Source organism: Oncorhynchus kisutch, linkage group LG21 (genome assembly GCF_002021735.2).
Source record: "Oncorhynchus kisutch isolate 150728-3 linkage group LG21, Okis_V2, whole genome shotgun sequence".
Lineage (NCBI taxonomy): Eukaryota > Metazoa > Chordata > Actinopteri > Salmoniformes > Salmonidae > Oncorhynchus > Oncorhynchus kisutch.
The window spans coordinates 7,313,886-7,340,896 of NC_034194.2; the positions used below are offsets into that span (position 1 = coordinate 7,313,886).

General features: G+C 42.7%; 1 protein-coding gene across 1 annotated transcript; it reads right to left on the reverse strand.

The window, feature by feature from the left end:
• Positions 1–188: 188 nt before the first annotated feature.
• On the reverse strand, positions 189–26,665 carry LOC109866679 (atrial natriuretic peptide receptor 2). Its single transcript, XM_020455461.2, has 23 exons — positions 26,484–26,665; positions 25,618–25,708; positions 22,939–23,071; positions 22,335–22,458; positions 20,798–20,902; positions 20,426–20,528; positions 19,833–19,978; positions 19,591–19,663; positions 17,640–17,784; positions 17,195–17,281; positions 15,512–15,655; positions 15,156–15,277; positions 13,081–13,225; positions 12,592–12,640; positions 12,385–12,492; positions 12,041–12,160; positions 10,026–10,119; positions 8,583–8,670; positions 8,184–8,323; positions 7,858–8,010; positions 7,433–7,531; positions 6,753–6,844; positions 189–942 (listed from the first exon to the last, which is right to left on the reverse strand). Exons 1-23 carry the CDS (start codon positions 26,646–26,648, stop codon positions 832–834), a joined length of 2,637 nt encoding a protein of 878 aa, XP_020311050.2. The 5' UTR covers positions 26,649–26,665; the 3' UTR covers positions 189–831.
• Between the last annotated feature and the right edge of the window lie 346 nt (positions 26,666–27,011).

Consider the following 27,011-nt stretch of genomic DNA (forward strand, 5'->3'; position numbering starts at 1 on the left):
AACTGGTTACCAACGTAATTAGAGCAGTAAAAATAAACGTTTTGTCATACCTGTGGTATACGATCGGATGTACCACAGCTGTCAGCCAATCAGCATTCAGGGCTCAAACTACCCAGTTTATAATGCCAAATTATGTATTATTTGTGTTTGCACCAGATGAGAAACATGTTATAAAGAAGTGAAGAAACTCAGAAGGATCACAGTTTAATTCTTATTTTGGTAGCAATGAGGTGTGTGGGAAATGCAGCAGAAAACACAACCTCCCTACCAACAAAAGGCGCTACATAGCAATACAGAACAATAACGTGCTTACAGTATTTTACACATGGAATCAAATCAGGTAAAGATAATATCAGAATATATTATATGCTACAACACTGTGCATTTCAATTCATCATATTGGACTATGTGGACAATTAGACCACCTCTCTGCAATGGATTATTTTCCAGATATCCTATGGCATTTAGGGTGTGATTCTGGTGGTCATTAGACTTGTTGGTGGCAATGTTAGAGACGCAAGAAAAAAATCATGTGACTTGTGGTTTGAATTCCACACTGGCTAATCTAATTTTGTGCTTATTCCTTCTCCCCCATCCATCTCCATTACAATATATAATATGAGTGCACATATCAAGTATATATCCACCATATGGATATGAATAAATACAATAACTGCCAGAACATAAAATCACTGTACAAAGTCACAATACAGCTCCAAGACTCTCGGGCAGTATAGAAATATATTTGATATCAATTGCACAATACAGCTGTTAAACACAAACTGTGGTCCATATATTATGCAGACAGAGACTATGAAGGCTAGTAGTTGGCTAGTTGCTAACTGGCACAGGGACTCCTCTGAACTCGGTGGATCTGAGGAGTGGGTCAGAGGATTCTTCTTTCTTTGCTTCCAGCCACCAAGTCGTCATTTCACCTTTTCCCTTTACAAACAAAGAGCAGTATCGTTGATACAAAGAAATGGAGGCTAAACTTGTAGGTCATACACCATCCAAAAGCAGCATACTGTATGTCTGACATGTCTGACAGCCTATCAAGACCAATGAATGTTTTGCTTTTCTCTCTCCTGAGAAAGGGGCTGTATTTGGGGAGCATGTGTGTGTCATTGTAAATACTAAATGAGGGCCATTAGGGCAGCTGAGGCCGCTCCCTTATGGAGACATGCAGTCTTTCAATGAGTATGAAGGTTGGGCCCCATCCACTTGCCCCCCCCCCCTCTCTGTCCACCCTCTAATAACCCCCTCCCTTCAAATCAAAGGTCTTCGTGACTGCATGTGTAACAGGGTTATATTGGTGATTCCCCTTGCCACTTTATTGTTAAGCCAATGGGTTTTTGGTTTGAGTTTGTCTTGCCTTCACCTACTCAACATGGCATCTTATTGGCTGGTTTGCGTAGCTTGCTTACGAGGGGGGATGTTCCAGTTAGAATCGTCCCAGTGAACAAGCACCAAACCAGCGGTAAGTTGTTGGTTGCAAAGCACTGTACATCAAAAGTGATTTTTATACTCTCAAGTGATGATTTAAATGTACAATTTATATCAAATTGTTTGTAAATGTTATTCGAACATCACACATAAGATGCAGTGGTTTTTGGAGAATATTTGTTGTGCATTTTGTTGTAGAGAATTCACGCCAGTACTAGCTAGCAACTTACCGTGTCTGGTGGGGGGGGTTTCATATATTTTGTACAGTGCGTGAGTGCAGAGTTGGATGGTGAGACGTGCATTGCATGACGTGCAATTTTGTGTCGTTCTTATCAGGTACATTGTTAACGATATTATATTGTAATTGTATTATTTTAGTAACTTCCCAGTGAACAAGCACCAAACCAGCGTGCGTGAGTGCAGAGTTGGATGGTGAGACGTGCATTGCATGACGTGCAATTTTGTGTCGTTCTTATCAGAATAAAGCTACATGACTGGTGCTACATGTTGGAGTTCCGTGTCGATGACTGATTGTACACAACGCAAGACGAGTACTGTTACAATCTTTATGAGGATGATGCTAAACATCTTTGGGGATCAGAACTTTCTTAGCCTGCTGTGTTACCTTGACGATGTCTTGGTCTATGCGCCCACTGAAGATCTGGCTATACAGCGCCTGGAAATGGTTTTTGAGCATCTCAAGGCTCACAACCTGAAGTTGGCGCCAAAAAAGTGTAACTTTCTGCAGACGTCTGTGAAGTTTCTGGGGCATATCATTAGTGCGGATGGTGTAGCTACAGACCCTGAGAAGGTGAGGGCCATTACAGGAGTAACAGAAGCTGATCTGATAAAAGATGGCACTGACATTCCATCTCAGAAGAAATTGAGGTCATTCCTTGGGATGGTGGTGTATTATCAACAGTTCATTGAAGGTTGTTCGACCATTGCAAAGCCTCTCTTTGGATTGACTACTGGACACAAGGCTCCACGCTGGAAAAAGAAGCGAAGCTCACCTGTCAGGAAGTTGACGGCTGCCGACTGGACAACAGAATGCAGACAGGCCTTATTCCAGCTAAAGCAAGCCTTACTGGACCAGGTTTTGTTGGCCCACCCCAACTTCGAAAAACCCTTTCTACTCTCGGTGGATGCATCCAGCAATGGCTTAGGTGCTGTGCTATCTCAGGTGCAGGAACTGGGAGCTACAGCGAGACCTATAGCCTTCGCGAGCAAGTCCCTCAGTTATGCACAGTCGAGGTATCCTGCGCACAGGCTCGAGTTCTTTGCCATGAAATGGGCTATCTGTGACAAGTTCCACCACTGGCTACGGGGTCAGCAGTTCACGGTATGGACGGATAATAATCCCTTGACATACATTCTGACCAAAGCAAAGCTTGATGCTTGTGAACAGAGATGGGTCGCCAAGCTGGCACCGTACGAGTTTGACATTAAGTACATCCCTGGAAAAATGAATGTTGTTGCAGATGCTTTGAGCAGAGAGCCCTTCGTACGACCCAGTGCACTCCATCGCCTGACAAGGGTCCCGTACGAGATCTTACTAGCTGAAGCCGACGCTGTGCGCACAGACAGAGTGCAAGATGTGTTTCGCTGGTCCAGCCACCCCTTTGACAAAGCCTCTGACTCCAACGAAGTGGTCATTAGCTGTCAGGCTACTGTTGACCCCCCATCTGGTGCTTTATCAAGACATGAAGTTGCAGCTGTTCTTCATTCACACAGGTGCTGGGTGGGTGAAGTGGGCTCACATGCACTGCTGTTGCCACAGCTCCCACAGGCTGTTATGCCATCAGAGCAGACCGATGTCGATGTTCTGCCACACGACCTACTGATGAGTAAGCAGCGTGATGACAACGTGAGCAGCAAAGTCATCTTCTTTGTGGAGAGGGGGAGAAGACCATCCCGGAGAGAGCGTGCCCATGAAAGTGTTGAGGTTTTGTGTCTTCTCAGAAGTTGGGACAAGTTGACTATGAAGATGGGTGTACTGTATCGTGTTTCGAAGAATGTGGTTACAAAGAGGAAAATGTATCTGTATGTGGTTCCAGCCTCCATGAAAGCAATGGTGTTGAAGGGTGTCCATGATGAAGCTGGCCACCAGGGCCAACAGAGGACAGTCTACCTGACAAGACAGAGGTTTTTCTGGCATGGCCTGGAGAGGGAGGTAAAAGCTTATGTGAAGTGCTGCAGGAGATGCGTGGTGAGCAAGACTCCTGATCCGGAAGCAAGAGCTCCTCTTGAGAGCATAATAACGACTGAGCCTCTTGAACTTCAAACTGAGCCTCTCAAACAAATCCTTGGATGTGCTCGTTGTTACTGACCATTTTACCAAATTGGCTCATGCCTTCTTGTGTCCGAACCAGTCTGCTAAGTCAGTAGCTCATCAGTTGTGGAATAACTATTTCTGTGTCTACGGGATGCCTCGCCGTATACACTCAGATCGGGGAGCCAACTTTGAGAGCTCTTTAATAGCCGAACTGTTGAGTGTTGCAGGCGTTCAGAAGTCTCACACCACGCCGTACCATCCGATGGGGAACGGGTCCTGTGAAAGGATGAATAGGACTTTGGGAAACATGATCCGGGCCCTGCCAACGAGAGCAAAGCACAGATGGCCTCAGGCGCTGAAGTCCCTTACGTTTGCATACAATTGTACAATCCACGAGACCACAGGCTTTGCCCCGTTCCTGCTAATGTTTGGGAGGACGCCAAGACTGCCTGTTGACATAGTCTTTGGCTCTGTCATAGAGAACCCAGAAGTTGTCGACTATGACCAGTTTGTTCAGTCTTTGAGGAGAGATCTGAAAGAAGCCATGAATGCAGCACAGGCATCTGCAGCGAAGCAGTTGAAGAGGCATGCTGACCTTTATGACAGAAGAGTCAGAGGAGCACCAGTGGAGATTGGGGATCGAGTATTGCTGGCTAACAAGGGGGAGCGGGGAAAGCGGAAGCTCGCTGACCGTTGGGAGGATACTGTCTACCTTGTCACTGGATTGAATGCTGACAGTCACACTTTTAAGATTCAGAACAGCTCCACTGGACGGGAGAAGACGGTACATCGCAACCTGATAATGCCAGTCAACTTTCTTCCTCTTCCCCATGCTGCGGTTGAGGAGGGAACAGACATGTCTGGATTAACAGAGTCTGAGGACATGAATGACAGCCTTGTGGTCTCAGCTGCCATGGACACTGCAGTAAATGATGGTGCTGAGTACAGAACCAGAGTGTGGGTGTCAGAGTTGTCTTCTGAAGGAACAGGTGACACAAGCCTGGAGGGTGATGTGCGATCCTTGGATGCTCAGGATATTCCACCTTTGGATTCCGTGGATGATATACTGCAGTTGGAAGGTCTGCCTCAATCAGAGAGTCTTCAAGAATCTGACCGAGACTGTAACAGTGTAGTGAGTGAGCTAATTGACCAGTCTGCTTACGATATCCGTACTGACCTACCAAATGCGGACCATTCCTTACCTGATCAGTTACGTACTGACTGTGTTGACGGACACACTATTGCAACAGTACACAACACTGTTACCCCTTATGCAGTTGAAGGTAGTCGGGGTCATATTAGGTCAAGGGCAGGAAGGCTAGTTAAACCAGTGTCAAGACTGATTGAGATTATGAATCAGCAGAAAGTTAGCTCTTGAAGGTTAAATATGTGAATAGAGGGTCAATGGTATTGACATCTTTTATTTGTTTTGCTTTTACATCACTGTGACCGTGATTAGAGGTTGCAGGATGGTAATGTGACATATGATAAAGTCTCTTATGGTGGTTTATTTTATTACTTGGATGTTTTAAAGTCACCGAGTGTACATAACATGTGACAGGCATGTTTACCTATGAGGGCTAAGGGGATTGATCAATCGCTTTTCACTCTAATTCTCAAGGAGAATAGTCTAATGACTGGAATATTTAGTGACTGATTTAAAGCAGGGTCTGCATCCTTGATATACACAGCTTTACCTTTTAGTTCTCTCTATTAGGTAGTATATATATATATTTTTTTCTCTGGATTATTCTGTACATATGTTGAGTGTCTCTGTATCTGGTATGTTTGCACAGTGCCGTTTTGTATTTTGTTATTTTTCTTGGCAAGTGGAATTCAGTAGGGGGGAGTGTAACAGGGTTATATTGGTGATTCCCCTTGCCACTTTATTGTTAAGCCAATGGGTTTTTGGTTTGAGTTTGTCTTGCCTTCACCTACTCAACATGGCATCTTATTGGCTGGTTTGCGTAGCTTGCTTACGAGGGGGGATGTTCCAGTTAGAATCGTCCCAGTGAACAAGCACCAAACCAGCGGTAAGTTGTTGGTTGCAAAGCACTGTACATCAAAAGTGATTTTTATACTCTCAAGTGATGATTTAAATGTACAATTTATATCAAATTGTTTGTAAATGTTATTCGAACATCACACATAAGATGCAGTGGTTTTTGGAGAATATTTGTTGTGCATTTTGTTGTAGAGAATTCCCGCCAGTACTAGCTAGCAACTTACCGTGTCTGGTGGGGGGGGTTTCATATATTTTGTACAGTGCGTGAGTGCAGAGTTGGATGGTGAGACGTGCATTGCATGACGTGCAATTTTGTGTCGTTCTTATCAGGTACATTGTTAACGATATTATATTGTAATTGTATTATTTTTGTAACTTCCCAGTGAACAAGCACCAAACCAGCGTGCGTGAGTGCAGAGTTGGATGGTGAGACGTGCATTGCATGACGTGCAATTTTGTGTCGTTCTTATCAGAATTAAGCTACATGACTGGTGCTACATGTTGGAGTTCCGTGTCGATGACTGATTGTACACAACGCAAGACGAGTACTGTTACACATGAATACCAGCCCATGAGACGGAGGGGGTGAATATAATACATTTTTGTTTTTGGCAAGATTTCTACAGCAACCACCATGGCCAAGTCAAAAAAGGTCCTTAACATAGCACACCACTTTTTTTTTAAACCAACAATAGCAGTTCACAGAACAGACAGATAATACTATATTGTAAATTTGCTAATTAGGAGCAGTCTTAAATTAGGTCAAACTAGTAGTGTGAGAAGGTGATATGACAACATTATTGTTGGATACAGTTTGTATTTCATAGGCCGTCTTGCATATGGCCACTGTCTTTCCCAAACAACGACCATAGGAGTTGTCAAAAACATATTTTTTGGGCAAAGACAATGACCAGGAGTTGACAAGACAGCACAAACAGATCTGGGACCAGGCTAGATTTTCTCCTCATTAACCCTTGGCAACTGTGTCCTTATCGATACTAATGAGTGGGAAATGGCTGATTATCTTACCTTGACGTTTAGTGATCCTCGGCAGATCAGAGTGTAACCTCCCAGTGTGTTTAGCAGGTCAGCAGTGGCTCCACTGACCTGGATCTTCAGAGCTATGGACAGAATCACACTTTGTTTTATACTAGCTGGATTATAAATGACAATCTACAAAAGGCAAATACAGTGTTAGAAAAGTAACATTGTACAACAAGTAATTCAGTACTACAAAAGTAATGTTGTGCATCCTGCCCTATCACATGAGAAATAATATATTTTCATGTAGTAGCCTAAAAGCCACTGTTTCACGTTTTAAAATCACTGCCGCACGAGGGTCACTGTTTTCTACCCTCATTGTCTTTTTTTGCTTGGTTCCGAGGATTATAAGAGCTCAGTGAGGAGAACGGCTCTCTCTCGTGATGTAACCCCTCTGCAGGGTGCTGAAGAGCACAGACAGAGAAAATCCAGCTTGGCATAAAGGCAGAGGGGCTAAATCGTTGCCCCACCAATGGCAACCTCAGCTGCCACCCAGCCCATGAACAATATGCTCAACCTTAGCCAGGCTGAGTGGTCTGTAGAGTCAGTTGGCCTGTTAAAGACCCTGAATCAGATAAAGAATCTGAATATTTCACTGTTACTTTGGCCTACAAACTGCACTGAGTTTAAATGTATATACTCAAGGGTTGTATTTGATCTTTGAGTACCTTCGCTTGTTGATTCCATCCGCGATGCTGTGTTCACTGTATCACCGAATAAGCAATACCGTGGCATTTTGGTTCCTACGACACCAGCAACTACGGGTCCTGTGGGGATGTATTTGTATTTGATTTATTATGGATCCCCATTAGCCGCTGCCAAGGCAAAAAACATTACAATACATTCATAACAGATTTCACATCATATTTTTTTATTTCCGATTGAATACATAGCGCAAAATAAATGTACATTCCGTTAGCAAAACTGCCTAACATTTCAACAAGGGCAGACCAGATGCAATTGAGTTAGATATTTTGACCATTATTACCAATTATTACAACTATTCCACACAAACAGTGAGACATCACAAGGTTTATATTCAGTAGGCACAACTGTGTGCCCTAATGAACATAGCCCAGTTGGACTTGTTTACCTGAGTGTATGCCAGCTCGTATCCTCAACTGCGTGGTGGGTTTGTGTGGGATTTTAAAGGCATGGCAAACATTGACCAGACCCAGAGCCATACTGGCGATCTCCCCCGCATGGTTTATGCCATTCTCATTGGGAACACCAGAGACCACCATGTCTGGAGGGGCAGACACATTTAGATCAATCTTGATAACAATGCCCAAACACACTCACATGGATGGGTGGACAGACAAACTAACAGACAGAAGGATGAACAGATTGATGGAGACAGACAGGCAGTCACAAACAGATGGATGGAAGCAGTGACAGATTCTTTGCCATCATACTTACAAGCGTCTCCTATAGTCTCCACCTTGTAGACATCATAATTATCAATGATGTCATCAAACGTGGTGTAGAGCTGATTTAGAAAGTCCACCACCTGGTGAGGAGTGCTTGAGCCAGAGAGCTCTGTGAAACCCACAATGTCACTGCCAACAAGGAGAAAGAAATGTTACTCATCTCTAAATCGTTAACTTGAAAAGGTAGACAGTGGCAGCTGGGAGGGAATCTGGATAGAACTCTCTTAATGTATAAATAAAAACCGAATTCAACACCTCCATAGGACACAATACATAAACTAATGTGGATGTACCACAATACTGCACTCTCTTATGACTAGAGCCAAGAGTTTTTCCAGATCACGTGACCTGATTAGGAAAAACTCTTGGCCCTACAAATGACACCTGCCTGAAGTAGACTGTGGCATTGGAGTAGCTCTGAGCCTCTGCTGTGCGACCCTGACGAAGGTCATCGGCCACCGGCTTTGGTAACATACCTGGTGACAAGAAGTAACTTAAGATTCAAAACATTTTCCTGCCTTTCAAACTGTTTCATTCAGGAATTTTGTTGAATGTAGATTTGCTGGTCATTGGTGTAACCAATGACTTTGTATTCAAACAACTCTTTCTCTTCAAAACGTTAAAAACAGTATATAGCAACATCCAAATGTATTTTGGGAGCATTTATGTTGTCATTGTGGTACATTCTACTTCTTTACCACTAGATGACAGTGGAGGCAACACCACACATAATAAACTAAATGATCAAAAGTATGTGGACGCCAGCTCATCAAACATCTCATTACAAAATCATGGGCATTAATTTGGAGTTGGTTCGCTTTTGCGCTATAAAAGACTCCACTCTTCCGGGAAGGCTTTCCACTAGATGTTGGAACATTGCTGTGGGGATTAGCTTCCATTCAGCTCCGAGCATTAGTGAGGTCAGGCACTGATGTTGGGCGATTAGGTATGTCTCGCAGTCGGTGTTCCAATTCATCCCAAAGGTGTTCGATGGGGTTGAAGTCAGGACTGTGCAGAGCAGACCATTTCTTCCACACCGATCTCGACAAACCATTTCTGTATGGACCTCGCTTTGTGTATTGTCATACTAGCCCAAACCTTGAAAACAGACCCAGACCAATATTCCTCATCCACCAGACTTTACAGTTGGCACTATGCATTGGGGCAGGTAGCGTTCTCCTGCCATCTGCCAAACCCAGATTCGTTTGTCAGACTGCCAGATGGTGAAGCGTGATTCATCACTTCAGAGAACGGGTTTCCTCTGCTCTAGAGTCCAATGGCGGTGAACTTTACACCACTCCAGCTGATGCTTGGCATTGCACATGGTGATCTTAAGCTTGTGTGTGGTGCTGTAGTTGCATCCAGAGGCAGTTTGGTACTTGGTGGTGAGTGTTGCAACCGAGGACAGACGATTTTTACGCGATACGCACTTTAGCACTAAAGCGGTCACGTTCTGAGAGATTGTGTGGCCTACCACTTTGAGTCTGAGCTGTTGTTTGTCCTAGAAGTTTCTACTTCACAATACCAGCACTTAAAGTTGACCGGGGCAGCTCTAGCATGGCAGAAATTTGACCAACTGACTTGTTGGAAAGGTGGCATCCTATGACGGTGCCACGTTGAAAATCTCTGAGCTCTTCAGTAAGGCCATTCTACTGTCATTGTTTATGTCATTGTCATGTCTATGGAGATTGCATGGCTGCATGCTCAATTCTATACACCCTTTAGCAACAGGTGTGTCTAAAATAGCAGAATACAGTAATTTGAAGGGGTGTCCACATACTTTTAGTGTAAGAAGCCATATCGTGGACCATTTGTGGTTTCATGTACTTACTGTATAGCAAACAGTCTGTCTTTTGTTTCTCTTGGAGAAGATCCTGTGTTCTCTCCGCTACAATGGCCTCTAAATGCTTACTGTACTTTTCCATCTAGAATTGTAACAGACATCATGTTATACGTACGTATAAGAAAATATACTGTATGTTGCTAACAATGAAAGCAGTTCCAGAGATCCATACACAACAGATCTCCATTTTGATCTAAAGTCCAAATTATTTTATATTACAGATTTGTGATATTCATGACATGTATTGTGATAAACATAATAATCAGTCTGCTGATTTTCTTTCTCCAAATATATAACATTTTGATTTAAAGGTTCAGTAAGGGCTCTATTCAATCTGTATGGAGGAAGGTCAGCATTACAGCGTGATAGAAATTTAAAGGAAATGTCTCCACGTTAACGGAGACTGCATTCACGGTAAATGCTGCATAAGTCGGCTCAATCGGAAATTACCTTTACATTTCTATCACACAATCAGTAACGCTTCAGCAATGCAGATTGACTAGAGCCATAAATTAGAATTTTGTCCACAAATGTACCAACGTTTCTGTTATATGTTAATAAAACGGGGGGGTCCAATCCGTAATGCTGGTGAAAAGCGCATTCCAGACAGTGTCTATTCCACAAGTTGCTACCGGCTAAATCTATGACGTAAAAATACCCGTTTACTTTGTTCCATCTGACTGCGCAATCCACTCTCGCCCCCATTGCAATGAACGAGTCGGGACGAAACAGACAAATAGGCAGCGTTTCTCAGTAAGTCTAAATCATGAATCAGCTGGCATCATTTTTATGGATATATACAAAGAAACGTAATTTGAAAAAAGGTCAAACGAAATGAAGTGCAGCAACTGTAGTTTGCAGTCTTTCCAGCGTCAATTTGAAGTGATTGTGTTAGCTGTGGTGTTGGCTAACTCCTCCTACAAATGCAAATTAAGCTACTTTTCTGTTATTCTGGCTGTACTTTTTAGCCATAGTTGGTCAGCTAGCAACCAAGGGATAAGAACATTGCTAGCCAGTAAAATGGAACATTTAGAATGAACGACTGGGTCCATAGATACTGAACAACACCAGCCGGCTTGGGTAGCAACACTAGAATTGTGTCTGGACTATATCTGGTGGAAGGATGAAATAATATGAATAAATTAATCAAAATAACGTTTCTAATGAGAATATGTCAATCATTATTTGAATATGTTAGTAACCCGTTGTAAATAAAAAAGTGATAATGCCCTTGAAGCCCGTGTTTCGAGGATATATTGGCATGGTTTGACCTCGACTTCGTCTCAGGCCTAACATTGCCCATGCCAATATATCCTCCAAACACCGGCTTCGAGGGCATTATCACTTTAAAATGATTTATAATTAGTGAATGCCTAATGTAGTTATTTTCTTAGATAGGCCTACTTCTCCCGATTAGCTGAAATCGTATTTTTCAAAGCCATTTTAGCTGTTACGCTAAACCAGGGGAGAACCAGGGGAGAATGACTGCCCCCCTCATTGAATACACGAATTTCAAGGCGGACCGGGTACTTCAAGCATTGTTTGCAGAAAACAGGATCCCCCATTATAGTGAAGGAGAAAAGGGCAATCTAGAAAGAAAAGGAATTCACATGTACAGTATATGGTAGGGATGAACCATGGCCAGGAAATGAAAAGGAAAGGAAGTTAGGAAAGGAATCTCCCTCAGAAAGGGGGATAGGAAAGGGAGCGCAAGCTGCTTCGGGGCTGTACCTGGATGCATCTCCAGGGAGGCCCCGGCTAAACCCAGTGTGAGAAACTTGCTAGCAAGTGTTTGTGCTATGAAACTAAATAAATACTGCACTCTGACCCACAAAACTTGTTTGCTAGATTAAGGATTGTGTATTAAGAAAAAGTAAGGAAAGTGAACTTCAAAACAATGTAGTTTTATTGAGATTTGCAGCTGTTGGTAAGTAATGAATTTGTTAGCTACTGAAATAACTTACTCATCCTTTAAGTGGCCAAATGTTATATCATAGCATTACCAGATTCATCATCATGTCCACAGGGCTGACTTTGTGTGGGTTCATTTTATCCAGCATCTTCTTCACCTGCTCAAAAGTCGGCCTCAATGTGACATTTTGAGACCAGCACTTCTTGATCAGCTGTTGAAGTATTAGAGTAGAGATACAAAAATACAAACATTGCATCTTTAGCACACTTACAGTACAACTAAAGGATTTTACCCCAAAACTTGAATGGGGCATAAACATGAACAAAGAAAAATGTAAAATGCTCCTTAAAGTGCTTAAATGAATACATCTGAATCATTGGACAAAGTATATTAAATAATAAGCCACGGCAAATGTCAGTGGATTTTGTCACAGACCTCACAGTAATCTCCCCGGTCAGGACAATCAGTATCCGCTTTCCCAGCTTTCAGTTCAGGCAGGGAAGGACGCCACATGATATCCAACTTCACACCCTCTGTTTGGTCCTGTCGGAGAGGTGTTCATAGAAAAAAATGTTAAACAAAAACCTAAGCGTGCCTGGTCAAAGGTCATTATCATTAGTATTATCTTTGTATCATACTTACTGAAAGGAGGTCAGAGCGAGTGGCAATCTCAACTAGGATGATAGAGTAGCTGGGGAGGAGAAGACAGAAACCATTGAACACATCTAATAACACCAGATCATACAGATGGTATCACCATATCCCAGATTTTTCATGCATGCTCTTTTATAGCCTACATGTCTGAGACTCAATTTAGCATAGCATAAAACTACTGACATAGTAAATCACTTTGCATGAAAAACTTGCAGGTACTGTTGTGCTGATTTAAACAACATGTCCATGGTCTAGTATTTAAGTCATTACCATACCAGCATAATAATATTACATACAGTAAATACAATTGTTATCACCAGGGTCGGGCTTAATTCCATTTCAACTGTAAATTCACGAAGTCAAATTTGAATTCCCCTCATTACTTTTCAACTGACTGAATTGAAATGGAATTAGTCCCAAACATCGTTATCCCCATGGTGCAACTATATAATAGCTTTCGCAGTTGGGCTACAGTACCTGTAAATGTCAGCAGCTGGAGTGACATTAGAGCTGCTTCCGAGGAGGACCTCAGGGGCATAGTATATACGGTAGGTATCCTCACAGTGGAACCCATTACTGACTACCTCAAAGTCATCCTTTCTGTAGGCTGTCAGGCCATAGTCTGAAACAACACAGGATAAATTCAATTTTCAAATGTTTTCTTTTGCTTTTTTACTGGTCCGGTGTACTCACTAATGTAAACCAAACATAATAAGCTATAATACAATAACATTTTAATTGTCCTTTGTGAAATAAATGTTGCCTTTTCTTTCTTATGTTGTTCCAAATCTCTGAAGTTTATATACACCATAGCCAAATAAATTTGAACTCAGTTTTTCACAATTCCTGACAATTAATCCTAGTAATAATTCATTGTCTTAGGTCAGTTAGGATCACCTCTTTATTTTAAGAATGTGAAATGTCAGAATAATAGTAGAGAAAATTATTTATTTCAGCATTTATTTCTTTCATCACTTTCCCAGTGGGTCAGAAGTTTACATACACTCAATTAGTATTTGGTAGCATTGCCTTTAAATAGTTTAACTTGGGTCAAACATTTCGGGTAGCCTTTCTCAAGCTTCTCACAATAAGTTGGGTGAATTTTGCCCAATTCCTACTGACAGGGCTGGTGTAACTGAGTCAGGTTTGTAGGCCTCCTTGCTCGCACATGCTTTTTCAGTTCTGCCAACACATTTTCTATAGGACTGAGGTCAGGGCTTTGTGATGGCCACTCTAATACCTTGACTTTGTTGTCCTTAAGCCATTTTGTCACAACTTTGGAAGTATGCTTGTGGTCATTGTCCATTTGGAAGACCCATTTGAGACCAAGCTTTAACTTCCTCACTGATGTCTTGAGATGTTGCTTCAATATATCCACATAATTTTGCTCTCTCATGATGCCATCTATTTTGTGAAGTGCACCAGTCCCTCCTGCAACAAAGCAGCCCCACAACATGATGCTGCCACCCCCGTGTTTCACAGTTGGGATGTTGTTCTTTGGCTTGCAAGCCTCCCCCTTTTTCCTCAAAACATAAAGATGGTCATTATGGCCAAACAGTTCTATTTTTGTTTCATCAGACCAGAGACCAGACATTTCTCCAAAAAAGTATGATCTTTGTCCCCATGTGCAGTTGCAAACCGTAGTCTGGCTTTTTTATGGCGGTTTTGGAGAAGTGGCTTCTTCCCTGCTGAGTGGCCTTTCAGGTTATGTCGATATAGGACTTGTTTTACTGTTGATATAAATACTTTTTTACCTGTTTCCTCCAGCATCTTCACAAGGTCCTTTGCTGTTGTTCTGGGATTGATTTTCACTTTTCGCACCAAAGTGCGTTCATCTCTAGGAGACAGAACGCGTCTCCTTCCTGAGTGGTATGATGCCTGTGTGGTCTCATGGTGTTTATACTTGCATACTTTTGTTTGTACAGATGAACATGGTATCTTCAGGCATTTGGAAATTGCTCCCAAGGATAAACCAGACTACAATTTTATTCTGAGGTCTTGGCTGATTTCTTTAGATTTTTCCAGGCACTGAATTTGAAGGCAGGCCTTGAAATACATCCACAGGTATACCTCCAGTTGACTCAAATGATGTCAATTAGCCTATTTTCTGTAATTTTCCAAGCTGTTTAAAGGCACAGTCAACTTAGTGTATGTAAACTTCTGACCCACTGGAATTGTTATACAGTGAATAATAAGTGAAGTAATCTGTCTGTAAACAATTGTTGGGAAAATTACTTGTGTCATGCACAAAGTAGATGTCCTAACCGACTTGCCAAAACTATAGCTTGTCAACAAGAAATTTGTGGAGTGGTTGAAAAACGAGTTTTAATGACTCCAACCTAAGTGTATGTAAACTTCCGACTTCAATTGTATATACTCACACGAGAGGCTTGAAACAACATAGTGTCAGCTGCAGAGGAGTTCCTCTGGAGCAGGTTAGGGGTTAAGTGCCTTGCTCAAGGACACAACAGTAGAAGATATGTTGAGATATGCATGTTGAGATATGGTGCCTGCCTACACACTCCTACAGAGGGAAGTCTTAATTGTATCACCTGAGATTTTGCAAACCCAGCGGTCGTCAATGACGCAATTCCTTGAGTGAAGTCTGCCATGAAACATCTTGTGTTGGTGGAGATAAGCCATTCCACGGGCTATGTCAGTAGCAAAGGACAACCTGTGTGCCAGCATAAATTAAGAACACAAAGAACATAAATGAAGAACACACAAAAAAAATGGTTCTATTACATCACGGTCCCGACACATATTGAGCCTAGTTCTAGACTAAGAAGCATGTTTAATGGAAATGCTTTTAGTGCAGGACTAGGTTAATGTCCAGGAAACCGCCCTACATAGTGCAGTATTCTCTCTTCAGACAGATGGTAGAAAAAGCTGATGTCTTGACATTCACCTGAACCCCCAGTTGATTGGCACATCCTCATTCAGGAGGACATCAGCCAGGCTTCCTTTGGGGCAGTACTCAGTGATGATACTGACGTAGGGGACCTCAATGGAACCACCAATAAACTTGGAGAGATTTGGGTGATCCAGTTCCCTAAGGAAAAGCAATGTCATATCTAGAAATTAACTAGTGGTGTAAATGTGTCACATGCAATCAGACCGGACGTCAACAACAAATCAACATCCAATTTGAGTTGACGTTGAGTTGTCAACTAAGGTGAATTTATTTGAAATAAACCTTGAAATCACCCTGCCGTTGATATGTTGTTGAAATCTAGGTTGAAATTAGACAAAAACTGTACGTTCAACATTGAATTGTGATGTTAAGAGAATGTTGACATAGAAACGGGGTTGACATGGAAACACCGGATTTTCGTCAGTCTTTATTCCTTGTGAAAAATATTAATAACCATCCACAAATGGAGCCAAAGAGGGTGCTTTTGGTCATTGACTGCAGGAAAGGTCTACATAGGATTATGTGTTTACGTGCTGCTGTGCGTTTTGTTGCCAAACTTACTTTGCTACCTGACAACTTCATGTTTTGTACTTTTTAATTAACGTTTATATTTTTTGTTTTTCCCTCACTCAACTTTTTTTCATTCAACTTTTTCACTCCAGACGTTTTATGTGGACATGGTTCGTCAGGACTTCCAACAGCCGAAGCTAAGTAGTAACATTAACATGATGCCTTCTAATTGCAGTCGCTGTACTCATAATATACAGGAGAATGATCGCCTTACAGCAAGGGTAGCTGTGCTGCTAGCCCAGCTTCAGACGCAATCGTTAGGCAAGGGTAATTTCAGTTTAGAAAAGGATGAAACAGCGTCTGTGCCACCAGTAAGTACAGATGGTAACGTTAGAAGTATAAATCCCCTCGCACGGTCCCCGCAGCCAGACAACTTTCTCATAGCTTCTGGAGGGAAATGCTGTAGGAATGCTCAACCGGTGTCACTCATTCAGCCGACAGAAACTTTCAACCGGTTCTCCTCATTAAGTAGCAAGTCGGAGTCAGAGGCCGAGCCTTCTCTGGTCTCTACTCCTGCAATACATACCTACACGTACGCTACGGTCACAAGACGCAGGCCTCCTAATTGTCCCTAGAATTTCTAAGCAAACAGCTGGAGGCAGGGCTTTCTCCTATAGAGCCTCATTTTTATGGAATGGACTGCCTACCCATGTGACAGACGCAGACTCAGTCTCAACCTTTAAGTCTTTACTGAAGACTCATCTCTGTGTGTAGTCTGGCCCGGGAGTGTGAAGGTGAACGGAAAGGCTCTGAAGCAACGAACTGCCTTTGCTGTCTCAGCATGGCCGGTTCCCCTCTCTCCAATGGGATTCTCTGCCTCTAACCCTATTACATGGGCTGAGTCACTGGCTTTCCGGTGCTCTTCCATGCCGTCCCTAGGAGGGGTGCATCACTTGAGTGGGTTGAGTCGCTGACGTGGTCTTCCTGTCTGGGTTGGCTCCAGGTTTGATGTTAATTCAACATGCTTTTGCCTGATGGGATACTACTATGTGACTTTTATCAGATCTTCAGTAAGTGATGAAAATGTTGCATGAGATCAATCAAAATATATACTCTAGGTAATTGTGTCTGTGTATGGGGTTTTAGGAGTACACATGTTGTACTCACCTCACTTCTTTCACCTCCCTCCTGATAGTTTTGGAGAGGGTGAAGTGTTTATTCTGTATGTGTTTCACTGCTACAGTCCTTCCATCACTAACCAATAGAAAATAATGACTTTTTTTTAGTTATCAAGAAAAACAGCAAACTTACTACACGTTGACAGATGCAAAGCAACAGGTGTTAAAATAAACATGTTCCTCATACAATAATTGTCTGAGAATATAGTTGACGACTGATAGGTGCACATTGGATAAGTGCATGTACTCCGTTTAAGTGCATTGCAGTGCACTAGTTCTGAATCAAATACATTATTATCAATAGCCTTGAATATCTCTGCATGCTCCACTTTACAGCAGTCCCAGGCCGCAGTACTTTCCCCCTTCAACTGTGTAATAAATACCATGCCTTAGACATGTGTTATGCAGTACAGTGTTTAAGTAAGACGTCTTACTAAATGGCAGGTTGGATGAAGCTCTGTTTGAAGGTGGTGTTGACCACAGTGCAGACAGTCACGTCTGTAGTTCGGCTCACACTGGAGTTACTCTTCACCGGCTGGAGACTGGTCGTACTGCAGAAGCCCATGTAACACACTTTACCTGCGTATGCCAAAAAAAAGGAAACTATTAGGTATAGAAATTTATGTAAAAGACTCCATTCCCCGGGTGGCAATTTGTGTGCAGCATTGAAGAAAACATGTTTGGATGCGTGACATGCTCTTTCACATGAATTAATTTGCTATATTGTGCGAGATATGTTAAAGAAACAAAAAAATAATCCTGCAAATTACGATTGTGAATGCTACAAATTACCATCCCTGGACAATAAAACCAGTGGCAAGAAAAAGTATATTAACTCTTTGGAATTATCTGGATTTCTGCATAAATTGGTCATAAAATAGATCTGATCTTCATCTAAGTCACAACAACAGACAAACACAGTGTGCTTAAACTTAATAACACACAAATGATTGTATTTTTCTTGTCTATATTGAAAACATAATTTAAACATTCACAGTGTAGGTTGGAAAAAGTATGTACCCCTAGGCTAATGACTTCTCCAAAAGCTAATTGGAGTCAGGAGTCAGCTAACCTGGAGTACAGACATTGAGACGAGATTGGAGATGTTGGTTAGAGCTGCCCTGCCCTATAAAAAACACTCACAAAATTAGAGTTTGTAATTCACAAGAAGCATTGCCTGATGTGAACCATGCCTCGAACAAAAGAGATCTCAGAAGACCCAAGATTAAGAATTGTTGACTTGCATAAAGCTGGAAAGGGTTACAAAAGTATCTCTAAAAGCCTTGATGTTCACCAGTCCACGGTAAGACAAATTGTCTATAAATTGAGAAAGTTCAGCACTGTTGCTACTCTCCCTAGGAGTGGCCGTCATGCAAAGATGACTGCAAGAGCACAGCGTAGAATACTTCATGAGGTTAAGAAGAATCCTAGAGTGTCAGCTAAAGACTTACAGAAATCTCTGGAACGTGTTGACATCTCTGTTGACGAGTCTACGACACGTAAAACACTAAGCAAGATTGGTGTTCATGGGAGGACACAACAAAAGAAGCCACTGCTGTCCAAAAAACAAACATTGCTGCACGTCTCAAGTTCGCCAAAAGAGCACCTGGATGTTCCACAGCTTTACTGGCAAAATATTCTGTGGACAGATGAAACTAAAGTTGAGTTGTTTGGAAGAAACATACAACACTATGTGTGGGGGGAAAAAAGGCGCAAAAATGAAAAATGAATTCCCAAGTTTATCAATACATTTTGCAGGAGAAGCTCAACAGGAGTTGGGTGATGCAACAGGACAACGGCCCAAAACACTGCTTCAACAGAAGAAAATACGCCTTCTGGAGTGGCCCAGTCAGAGTCCTGACCTCAACCCGATTGAGATGCTGTGGCATGACTTCAATAAAGCAGTCCATACCAGACATCCCAAGAATATTGCTGAACTGAAACAGTTTTGTAAAGAAGAACGGTCCAAAATTCCTCCTGACCGTTGTACAGGTCTGATCCGCAACTATAGAAAATGTTTGGTTGAGATTATTGCTGCCAAAGGAGGGTCAACCAGTTATTAAATCCAAGGGTTCACATACTTTTCCACCCTGCTCTGTGAATGTTTACATGTTGTGTTCAATAAAGACATGAAAACATAGAATTGTTTGTGTGTTATTAGTTTAAGCAGATTGTGTTTGCCTATTGTTGTGACCTAGATCAGATGAAATTTTATGACCAATTTCTGCAGAAGTCCAGATAATTCCAAAGGGTTCACATACTTTTTCTTGCCACTGTATGTATTGAACTGCATTGCATAAGCAAGCAAGCAAAAGAGTTCACCTGTTTGCTTTTTTCACTTAGTTTCTCTTTTATAAATTCATCTCAGATGACATCTCATCTTACCAAACATTATATTTTTATAGTTGATAATCCAGCTTTCGTCCCAAAACATCTTCTGTTTCTGGTACTGGAACCACTATAGAGAAAGAGAGAAGACATCTATCAAAAACATCTGCATTGGATGAGAATGATTTGCCTGGTCATGACCAAACTCTGAAGTGAGTTTGTTTTGTGCCTGGTCTGGATGCAAGAGAATATAAAAAAAGTAGTATTGTTTGGTTTATATGTTTTGTTTGGTGCCTCACCACCATGGTTAAGATGAAGCCACCGAAGAAGAGTGTGACGGGCAGTCCGATGGCCACCTTGATCGTGATGGACATGGGGCAGGCACCACAGTCCGCCGGGCACGTGAGACAGTTCTCCTCCAGCTCGCAGACGTCATCCCCACACACTGAGATGCACACAGACGCACACACACACACACACACACACAGACACACAAAAACACACACACACACACACACACACACACACACACACACACACACACACACACACACACACACACACACACACACACACAGATGCACACTCACACACAAAATCCCATGTAACTATTATGGCACAAGAGTGCCTTGAAATAACTACTGGGAACCTGGGAAACCAGCTGGCTCATAACATTAGCGTGTCAATCTAAGCACCAAGAAGAAAAGATTACCACTACGACCCAGGCTAGAGTTGAACACTTCTGTGCAGCAACAACATCCTAATGTCTGTATTTTTCCGCAACAAATAAAGAACAAAGTTTGGTGCTCACCACAGGGGTGAGCCTTGAGTAGCAATAGCAGTTTTGCATAATAACAAATTGATACACTACTGGTGTTAGCAGCACACTGACCTTGAGCACTGACAACCAGCACCTTGGACTCCAGAGCTGCATGCATATGTCCAATTTTGATATGTGCAATGACTGAGGTCACTCCTACATGAATCAGAACCACCTGGATGGGACCGTGATTAAAAAGTCAATTGTCAGATAGCTACCAAAGCACATAAAGACAACATGAGCACTATTGTTTACTAGTACCCTTAACACAGTATCGTGCCCATACTGGCTTGGATATTTCTTTTCACATTGTCCTTTTCCGCCCAATTCCAAAAACAATGCTGGATGCTTAACCAGGCCAGAGCAGTACAGCTTGGTTTGGTTCAGCTCGGTCCGGCTCAGTTGTGTGAATAGCCCTTACATTTACTTTGCAGTGGTAGGTACCTTTGATGTCCAGAACTTCTTGCTCATCTTTCCTGCTTTGGACACGGTGTGTGTCACAATCTTCCCGTCATCAGGGATCCACGGGCCACAAATACCGCCGTGCCTCTGTGGGGGCGACATGATTGGGTTAGCATCATAATCAAAACCAATCTAAATCCTTCAATCTTCCGCAATGTTATACCATTGTACTCAACAAACAGTGATTGGTGGGTGGGGGAGAGAGAATGAGTGCTAACAAGCAGAGATAGACAATTTTGACATTTGTTTTACTCTGGGCTGAACTACACTCCAATGGATTTTGTAACAAGGTACTTTTGAGAGCTGTAATTTGTATTTTCAAAATACATGTGTATACCATTTTTATATTGGATCACGATTTTGTGGCTCTCTTTCACACACTACATTGGTATCAGAAGTCTTATGACACTATTGTGTGAAAGAGTGTCTGTTAAATTAACTAAATGTAAATGTACATGGTACATGGTAAATGGTATGTTTATTTTCACACATACTGTACATTTAGCAGACATTCTTATCCAGAGTGACTTACAGTCATGTCACAGTCAAAGCAAGTAAAAGGTTTCTGTAACTGTTACTGAGAATGTTGTTGCTGTACGGGCCGGCTATTTGCAAATGTATTTCTTTATTTTAAAATGCAAAATACATGTATTTTAATGAAATACATTTCAAAATACAAGTATTTTGTAGTTTATTTAGATGCATTGATCTTCAATGTATTTTGTAATTCTTTACCATCCCTGCTAACAATACATTCAGGCCTCTGATGAGACATACTTGATGCCTTTAGGTCCTTTGCACATAAATCAAATGTTTTAATGTCAGCAGCAAGATAATGGGCTGGCCTCAGGCCTCAGTGTATCTGTAAGGCTCTCAGCTGCAAATGTAAAATAGGGCAGCTTTTCCTCACACACAAAAGCAATTCGAAGGGACTCCAAATGCTACTGTTGCTACCATTATCTTTTTTATCTTTACGTTTTTCTAGCCCAAAACGTTCCTTAAAGTCAACCCCTATAGCCCCTACCCTGGCCACTTGAGTAGACCTAAAAGTATTGCATAAAATAATAGAATAGCATTATTGTCCATTTGGTTAGACAAGAAATGTATCTTCTGTCTATTTCCTGACAACTTCATACATACACATGTTGAGAGCTATGCCCCTGGATAGGTGTTATAATATGATACATACCATTCAATCAGAAGGCAAAGTGGAGGCACAATATTACTATTGCTCACACTTATCTAATCCTCTTACATCTATCAAGTAGCCTAGCCTGCATCTGTCTTCCCCCTCAGTGTACTTTCATCAGACGGGCAGCGACCCAATACAGACAGGGAAGCCCAGGATCATGTTCATTAAGCCATGAAACAGAAAACATTTTAAAACGTTCTGAAATTGAAAACAAAAATGAACATTTCTTATTAGACAAGTCCGTTTAGTCTCTCCCTGTTTCAGTCCGTTTTCTTACGTTTAGTGCCCAATGAACACAACCCAGATTTTTAGGGTGACAGTACTGACCATGAGAGCCAGAGGGCAGGAGTGAATGTTGGCATGGTAAATGCAACAGTTGATCTCGTTGGCGCTGTTCCAATTTGCGGGACAGTCGTGCTTGTCACAGAACCTTTTGGCTTCGGAGGCGTTGCTGGAGAGTGGTGGGTAGATAGACAGATAGATCTTTACAGTCTGTTTAAACAGCAATTATGTACAGTATCTAAAGGCATCCAGATATGAGGCTAAAGTAAAACACAGGAGATTCACGGGTAATATTTAAAAGGTCCTATAGGATATACTTGGTTACCTCAACAACTTTTTACACAAATGTTGACTGAGTAATGTAATGTAAATTATATTTTTACACTAGATTGCGAAGATATGCCTCAAACATTTGCATTATAGATTGGACTTTTCAGTGTACACAGTAGATGGCAATCTACTAGATTGGATGCACAGTAGATCTACTGTGTACACTGTAAGGTTCAATCTATAAAGTAAATGTTTGAGTATCTTTCTCGGCATTCCCATTCCCAGTACATTTTTAATCTTCCTCATGTTGTGGTCATCAAATGTACGGACGGATAGGCAGATAGGTTTGGCAGGGAGTGAATTACAGACATTGGCTTACCTGAACGGGAATATTTTGTTTTTGACTGCATACTCGTAGAAGTCGTCTGATGCCGTGATGGTGTAGGTGACATTGAACTCCTCCCCGTCCGTCACTTTCTCCGGTGGCCGCAGCACCCATGACATCTCCAGCCCTAGACAGACAGACAGACAGACAGACAGACAGACAGACAGACAGACAGACAGACAGACAGACAGACGACAGACAGACAGACAGACAGACAGACAGACAGACAGACAGACAGACAGACAGACAGACAGACAGACAGACAGACAGACAGACAGACAGACAGACAGACAGACAGACAGACAGACAGACAGACAGACAGACAGACAGACAGACAGACAGACAGACAGACAGACAGACAGACAGACAGACAGACAGACAGACAGACAGACAGACAGACAGACAGACAGACAGACAGACAGACAGACAGACAGGACAGACAGACAGACAGAACAGACAGACAGACAGACAGACAGACAGACAGACAGACAGACAGACAGACAGACAGACAGACAGACAGACAGACAGGACAGACAGACAGACAGACAGACAGACAGACAGACAGACAGACAGACAGACAGACAGACAGACAGACAGGACAGACAGACAGACAGACAGACAGGACAGACAGACAGACAGACAGACAGACAGACAGACAGACAGACAGACAGACAGACAGACAGACAGACAGACAGGACAGACAGACAGACAGACAGACAGACAGACAGACAGACAGACAGACAGACAGACAGACAGACAGACAGACAGACAGACAGACAGACAGACAGACAGACAGACAGACAGACAGACAGACAGACAGACAGACAGACAGACAGACAGACAGACAGACAGACAGACAGACAGACAGACAGACAGACAGACAGACAGACAGACAGACAGACAGACAGACAGACAGACAGACAGACAGACAGACAGACAGACAGACAGACAGACAGACAGACAGACAGACAGACAGACAGACAGACAGACAGACAGACAGACAGACAGACAGACAGACAGACAGACAGACAGACAGACAGACAGACAGACAGACAGACAGACAGACAGACAGACAGACAGACAGACAGACAGACAGACAGAGACAGACAGACAGACAGACAGACAGACAGACAGACAGACAGACAGACAGACAGACAGACAGACAGACAGACAGACAGACAGACAGACAGACAGACAGACAGACAGACAGACAGACAGACAGACAGACAGACAGACAGACAGACAGACAGACAGACAGACAGACAGACAGACAGACAGACAGACAGACAGACAGACAGACAGACAGACAGACAGACAGACAGACAGACAGACAGACAGACAGACAGACAGACAGACAGACAGACAGACAGACAGACAGACAGACAGACAGACAGACAGACAGACAGACAGACAGACAGACAGACAGACAGACAGACAGACAGACAGACAGACAGACAGACAGACAGACAGACAGACAGACAGACAGACAGACAGACAGACAGACAGACAGACAGACAGACAGACAGACAGACAGACAGACAGACAGACAGACAGACAGACAGACAGACAGACAGACAGACAGACAGACAGACAGACAGACAGACAGACAGACAGACAGACAGACAGACAGACAGACAGACAGACAGACAGACAGACAGACAGACAGACAGACAGACAGACAGACAGACAGACAGACAGACAGACAGACAGACAGACAGACAGACAGACAGACAGACAGACAGACAGACAGACAGACAGACAGACAGACAGACAGACAGACAGACAGACAGACAGACAGACAGACAGACAGACAGACAGACAGACAGAAGACAGACAGACAGACAGACAGACAGACAGACAGACAGACAGACAGACAGACAGACAGACAGACAGACAGACAGACAGACAGACAGACAGACAGACAGACAGACAGACAGACAGACAGACAGACAGACAGACAGACAGACAGACAGACAGACAGACAGACAGACAGACAGACAGACAGACAGACAGACAGACAGACAGACAGACAGACAGACAGACAGACAGACAGACAGACAGACAGACAGACAGACAGACAGACAGACAGACAGACAGACAGACAGACAGACAGACAGACAGACAGACAGACAGACAGACAGACAGACAGACAGACAGACAGACAGACAGACAGACAGACAGACAGACAGACAGACAGACAGACAGACAGACAGACAGACAGACAGACAGACAGACAGACAGACAGACAGACAGACAGACAGACAGACAGACAGACAGACAGACAGACAGACAGACAGACAGACAGACAGACAGACAGACAGACAGACAGACAGACAGACAGACAGACAGACAGACAGACAGACAGACAGACAGACAGACAGACAGACAGACAGACAGACAGACAGACAGACAGACAGGACAGACAGACAGACAGACAGACAGACAGACAGACAGACAGACAGACAGACAGACAGACAGACAGACAGACAGACAGACAGACAGACAGACAGACAGACAGACAGACAGACAGACAGACAGACAGACAGACAGACAGACAGACAGACAGACAGACAGACAGACAGACAGACAGACAGACAGACAGACAGCACTACAACAACAGCCCGCCTTCCCTCCTTTAAGTCAATTCCACACAATGAATGGGGTTGGACTTACCTCCACAGTTGATCATGTTGTAATCATTAGGGCTATCTAATGGCCAACAGTCATACTCGGTGTTATCCAGATCATGCCAGCAATCGACAACCTACGTGCAACAGATTAATCCATCAAAAAGCTTAAACAAAGTATAGTATATAAAGTAAATAAATAAAACAATAAAATAAAAAGTAACATTTTTGGCCCACCATCGGATTTAATGTGACCTCACATGTGCGCTCAGACTCAACACTAGCCTGTTTGGTAATCTGTTGGCAAAATCAAAATTCAAAGAAAAGCAGTGAATTCATAATAAAATGCTATTTAGGTAAGTGAGGCAGCACTCACTGAGAAAATCACCCTCTGATGTAATTACCCCATATAACAAGCAGTCACCACAGATAGAGAACATCAGAGCAGGTGACAAATGTACTGACTAAGGATATTGTAGAAAATGTACCTTACAAATCTTAACCAGACTCAGACATATGCTGAGCAGCCCTGTTTGCAGACAGACACTTCTAGCCAGAGTGCAATCTACATTTGCCTGGTGAAATGACGCAGGTCATGTCTGCAGCCACAAGTGTTTCTGACACGACAACAAAAGCAAGGGTGTTCCCTCAACAATAATGAGCATATTATTTTTGTGAACAAAATCCAAATGACATTCGCCATGGTGTGGACGTCTGTATGCACTAAGATGCTCAGACTATGGAACAGCTACATTGAGATAAATTCAATCACACCAAACGTACCTCCAACACTCTGGTCATAGATATGGTGGCACTGCCACCTAGTCACAGGCACCATCACAACAGCTTGGTTACCTGCACATACAATGTACACTCTACAGACAACATCCACAGTTTGTGTTGTGCACTTACCAAGAAGAGGGATAGGTATAGGGCTATCCATAAAGCCATGAGGTCTGTTTCTGTGAATGGCAAGCTCCAGAATGACTGACTAACTGACCGACCAACTATGTGTGTGAGCGAGTGAGTGTGTATGAGTGTGTGTGTGTGTGTGTGTGAGAGAGAGTGTGGGAGCATGTGTGTGTGTGTGTGTGCCCAGATTGCCCTCTACTCTCAACGGAGGTACTGAAGCCCCCTTAATTGTTCAATCAGTAAAAATAGTCTCTCCAATCAGAGATTGGGGATTGGCTCTCTGGAGCTGTGGCTCACCTTCACCTAACCTTCACCAACACCAACAGGAAACAACCAACAGAACCAAGTATTTGGGCATGAAGTTGCCCCTCTCTTTTTTAAGCCTCCATTGAGTTAAAAAAAACTAATTGGTTGTTATTGTTGTGTATGTAGTCTGTGAAACGAGTATGTAGTGGTGTTACATTTAACAGTCTCTGAGTTAAATGTACACAAGTGCATTTGCTGTGTACCTTTCACACACAACTGTTT

What these genes read in the sequence shown, in the direction of transcription:
- LOC109866679 (XM_020455461.2), bottom strand. Translation starts at nt 26,648, where the DNA reads ATGCTCCCACACTCTCTCTCACACACACACACACACACACTCATACAC. An exon ending in CCTGCCCTCTGGCTCTCATG is followed by an intron (nt 20,903 to 22,334) that starts GTCAGTACTGTC and finishes TCGCCCCCACAG; the next exon opens with AGGCACGGCGGTATTTGTGG. An exon ending in GAGGATCACTAAACGTCAAG is followed by an intron (nt 943 to 6,752) that starts GTAAGATAATCA and finishes TTGTTTGTAAAG; the next exon opens with GGAAAAGGTGAAATGACGAC.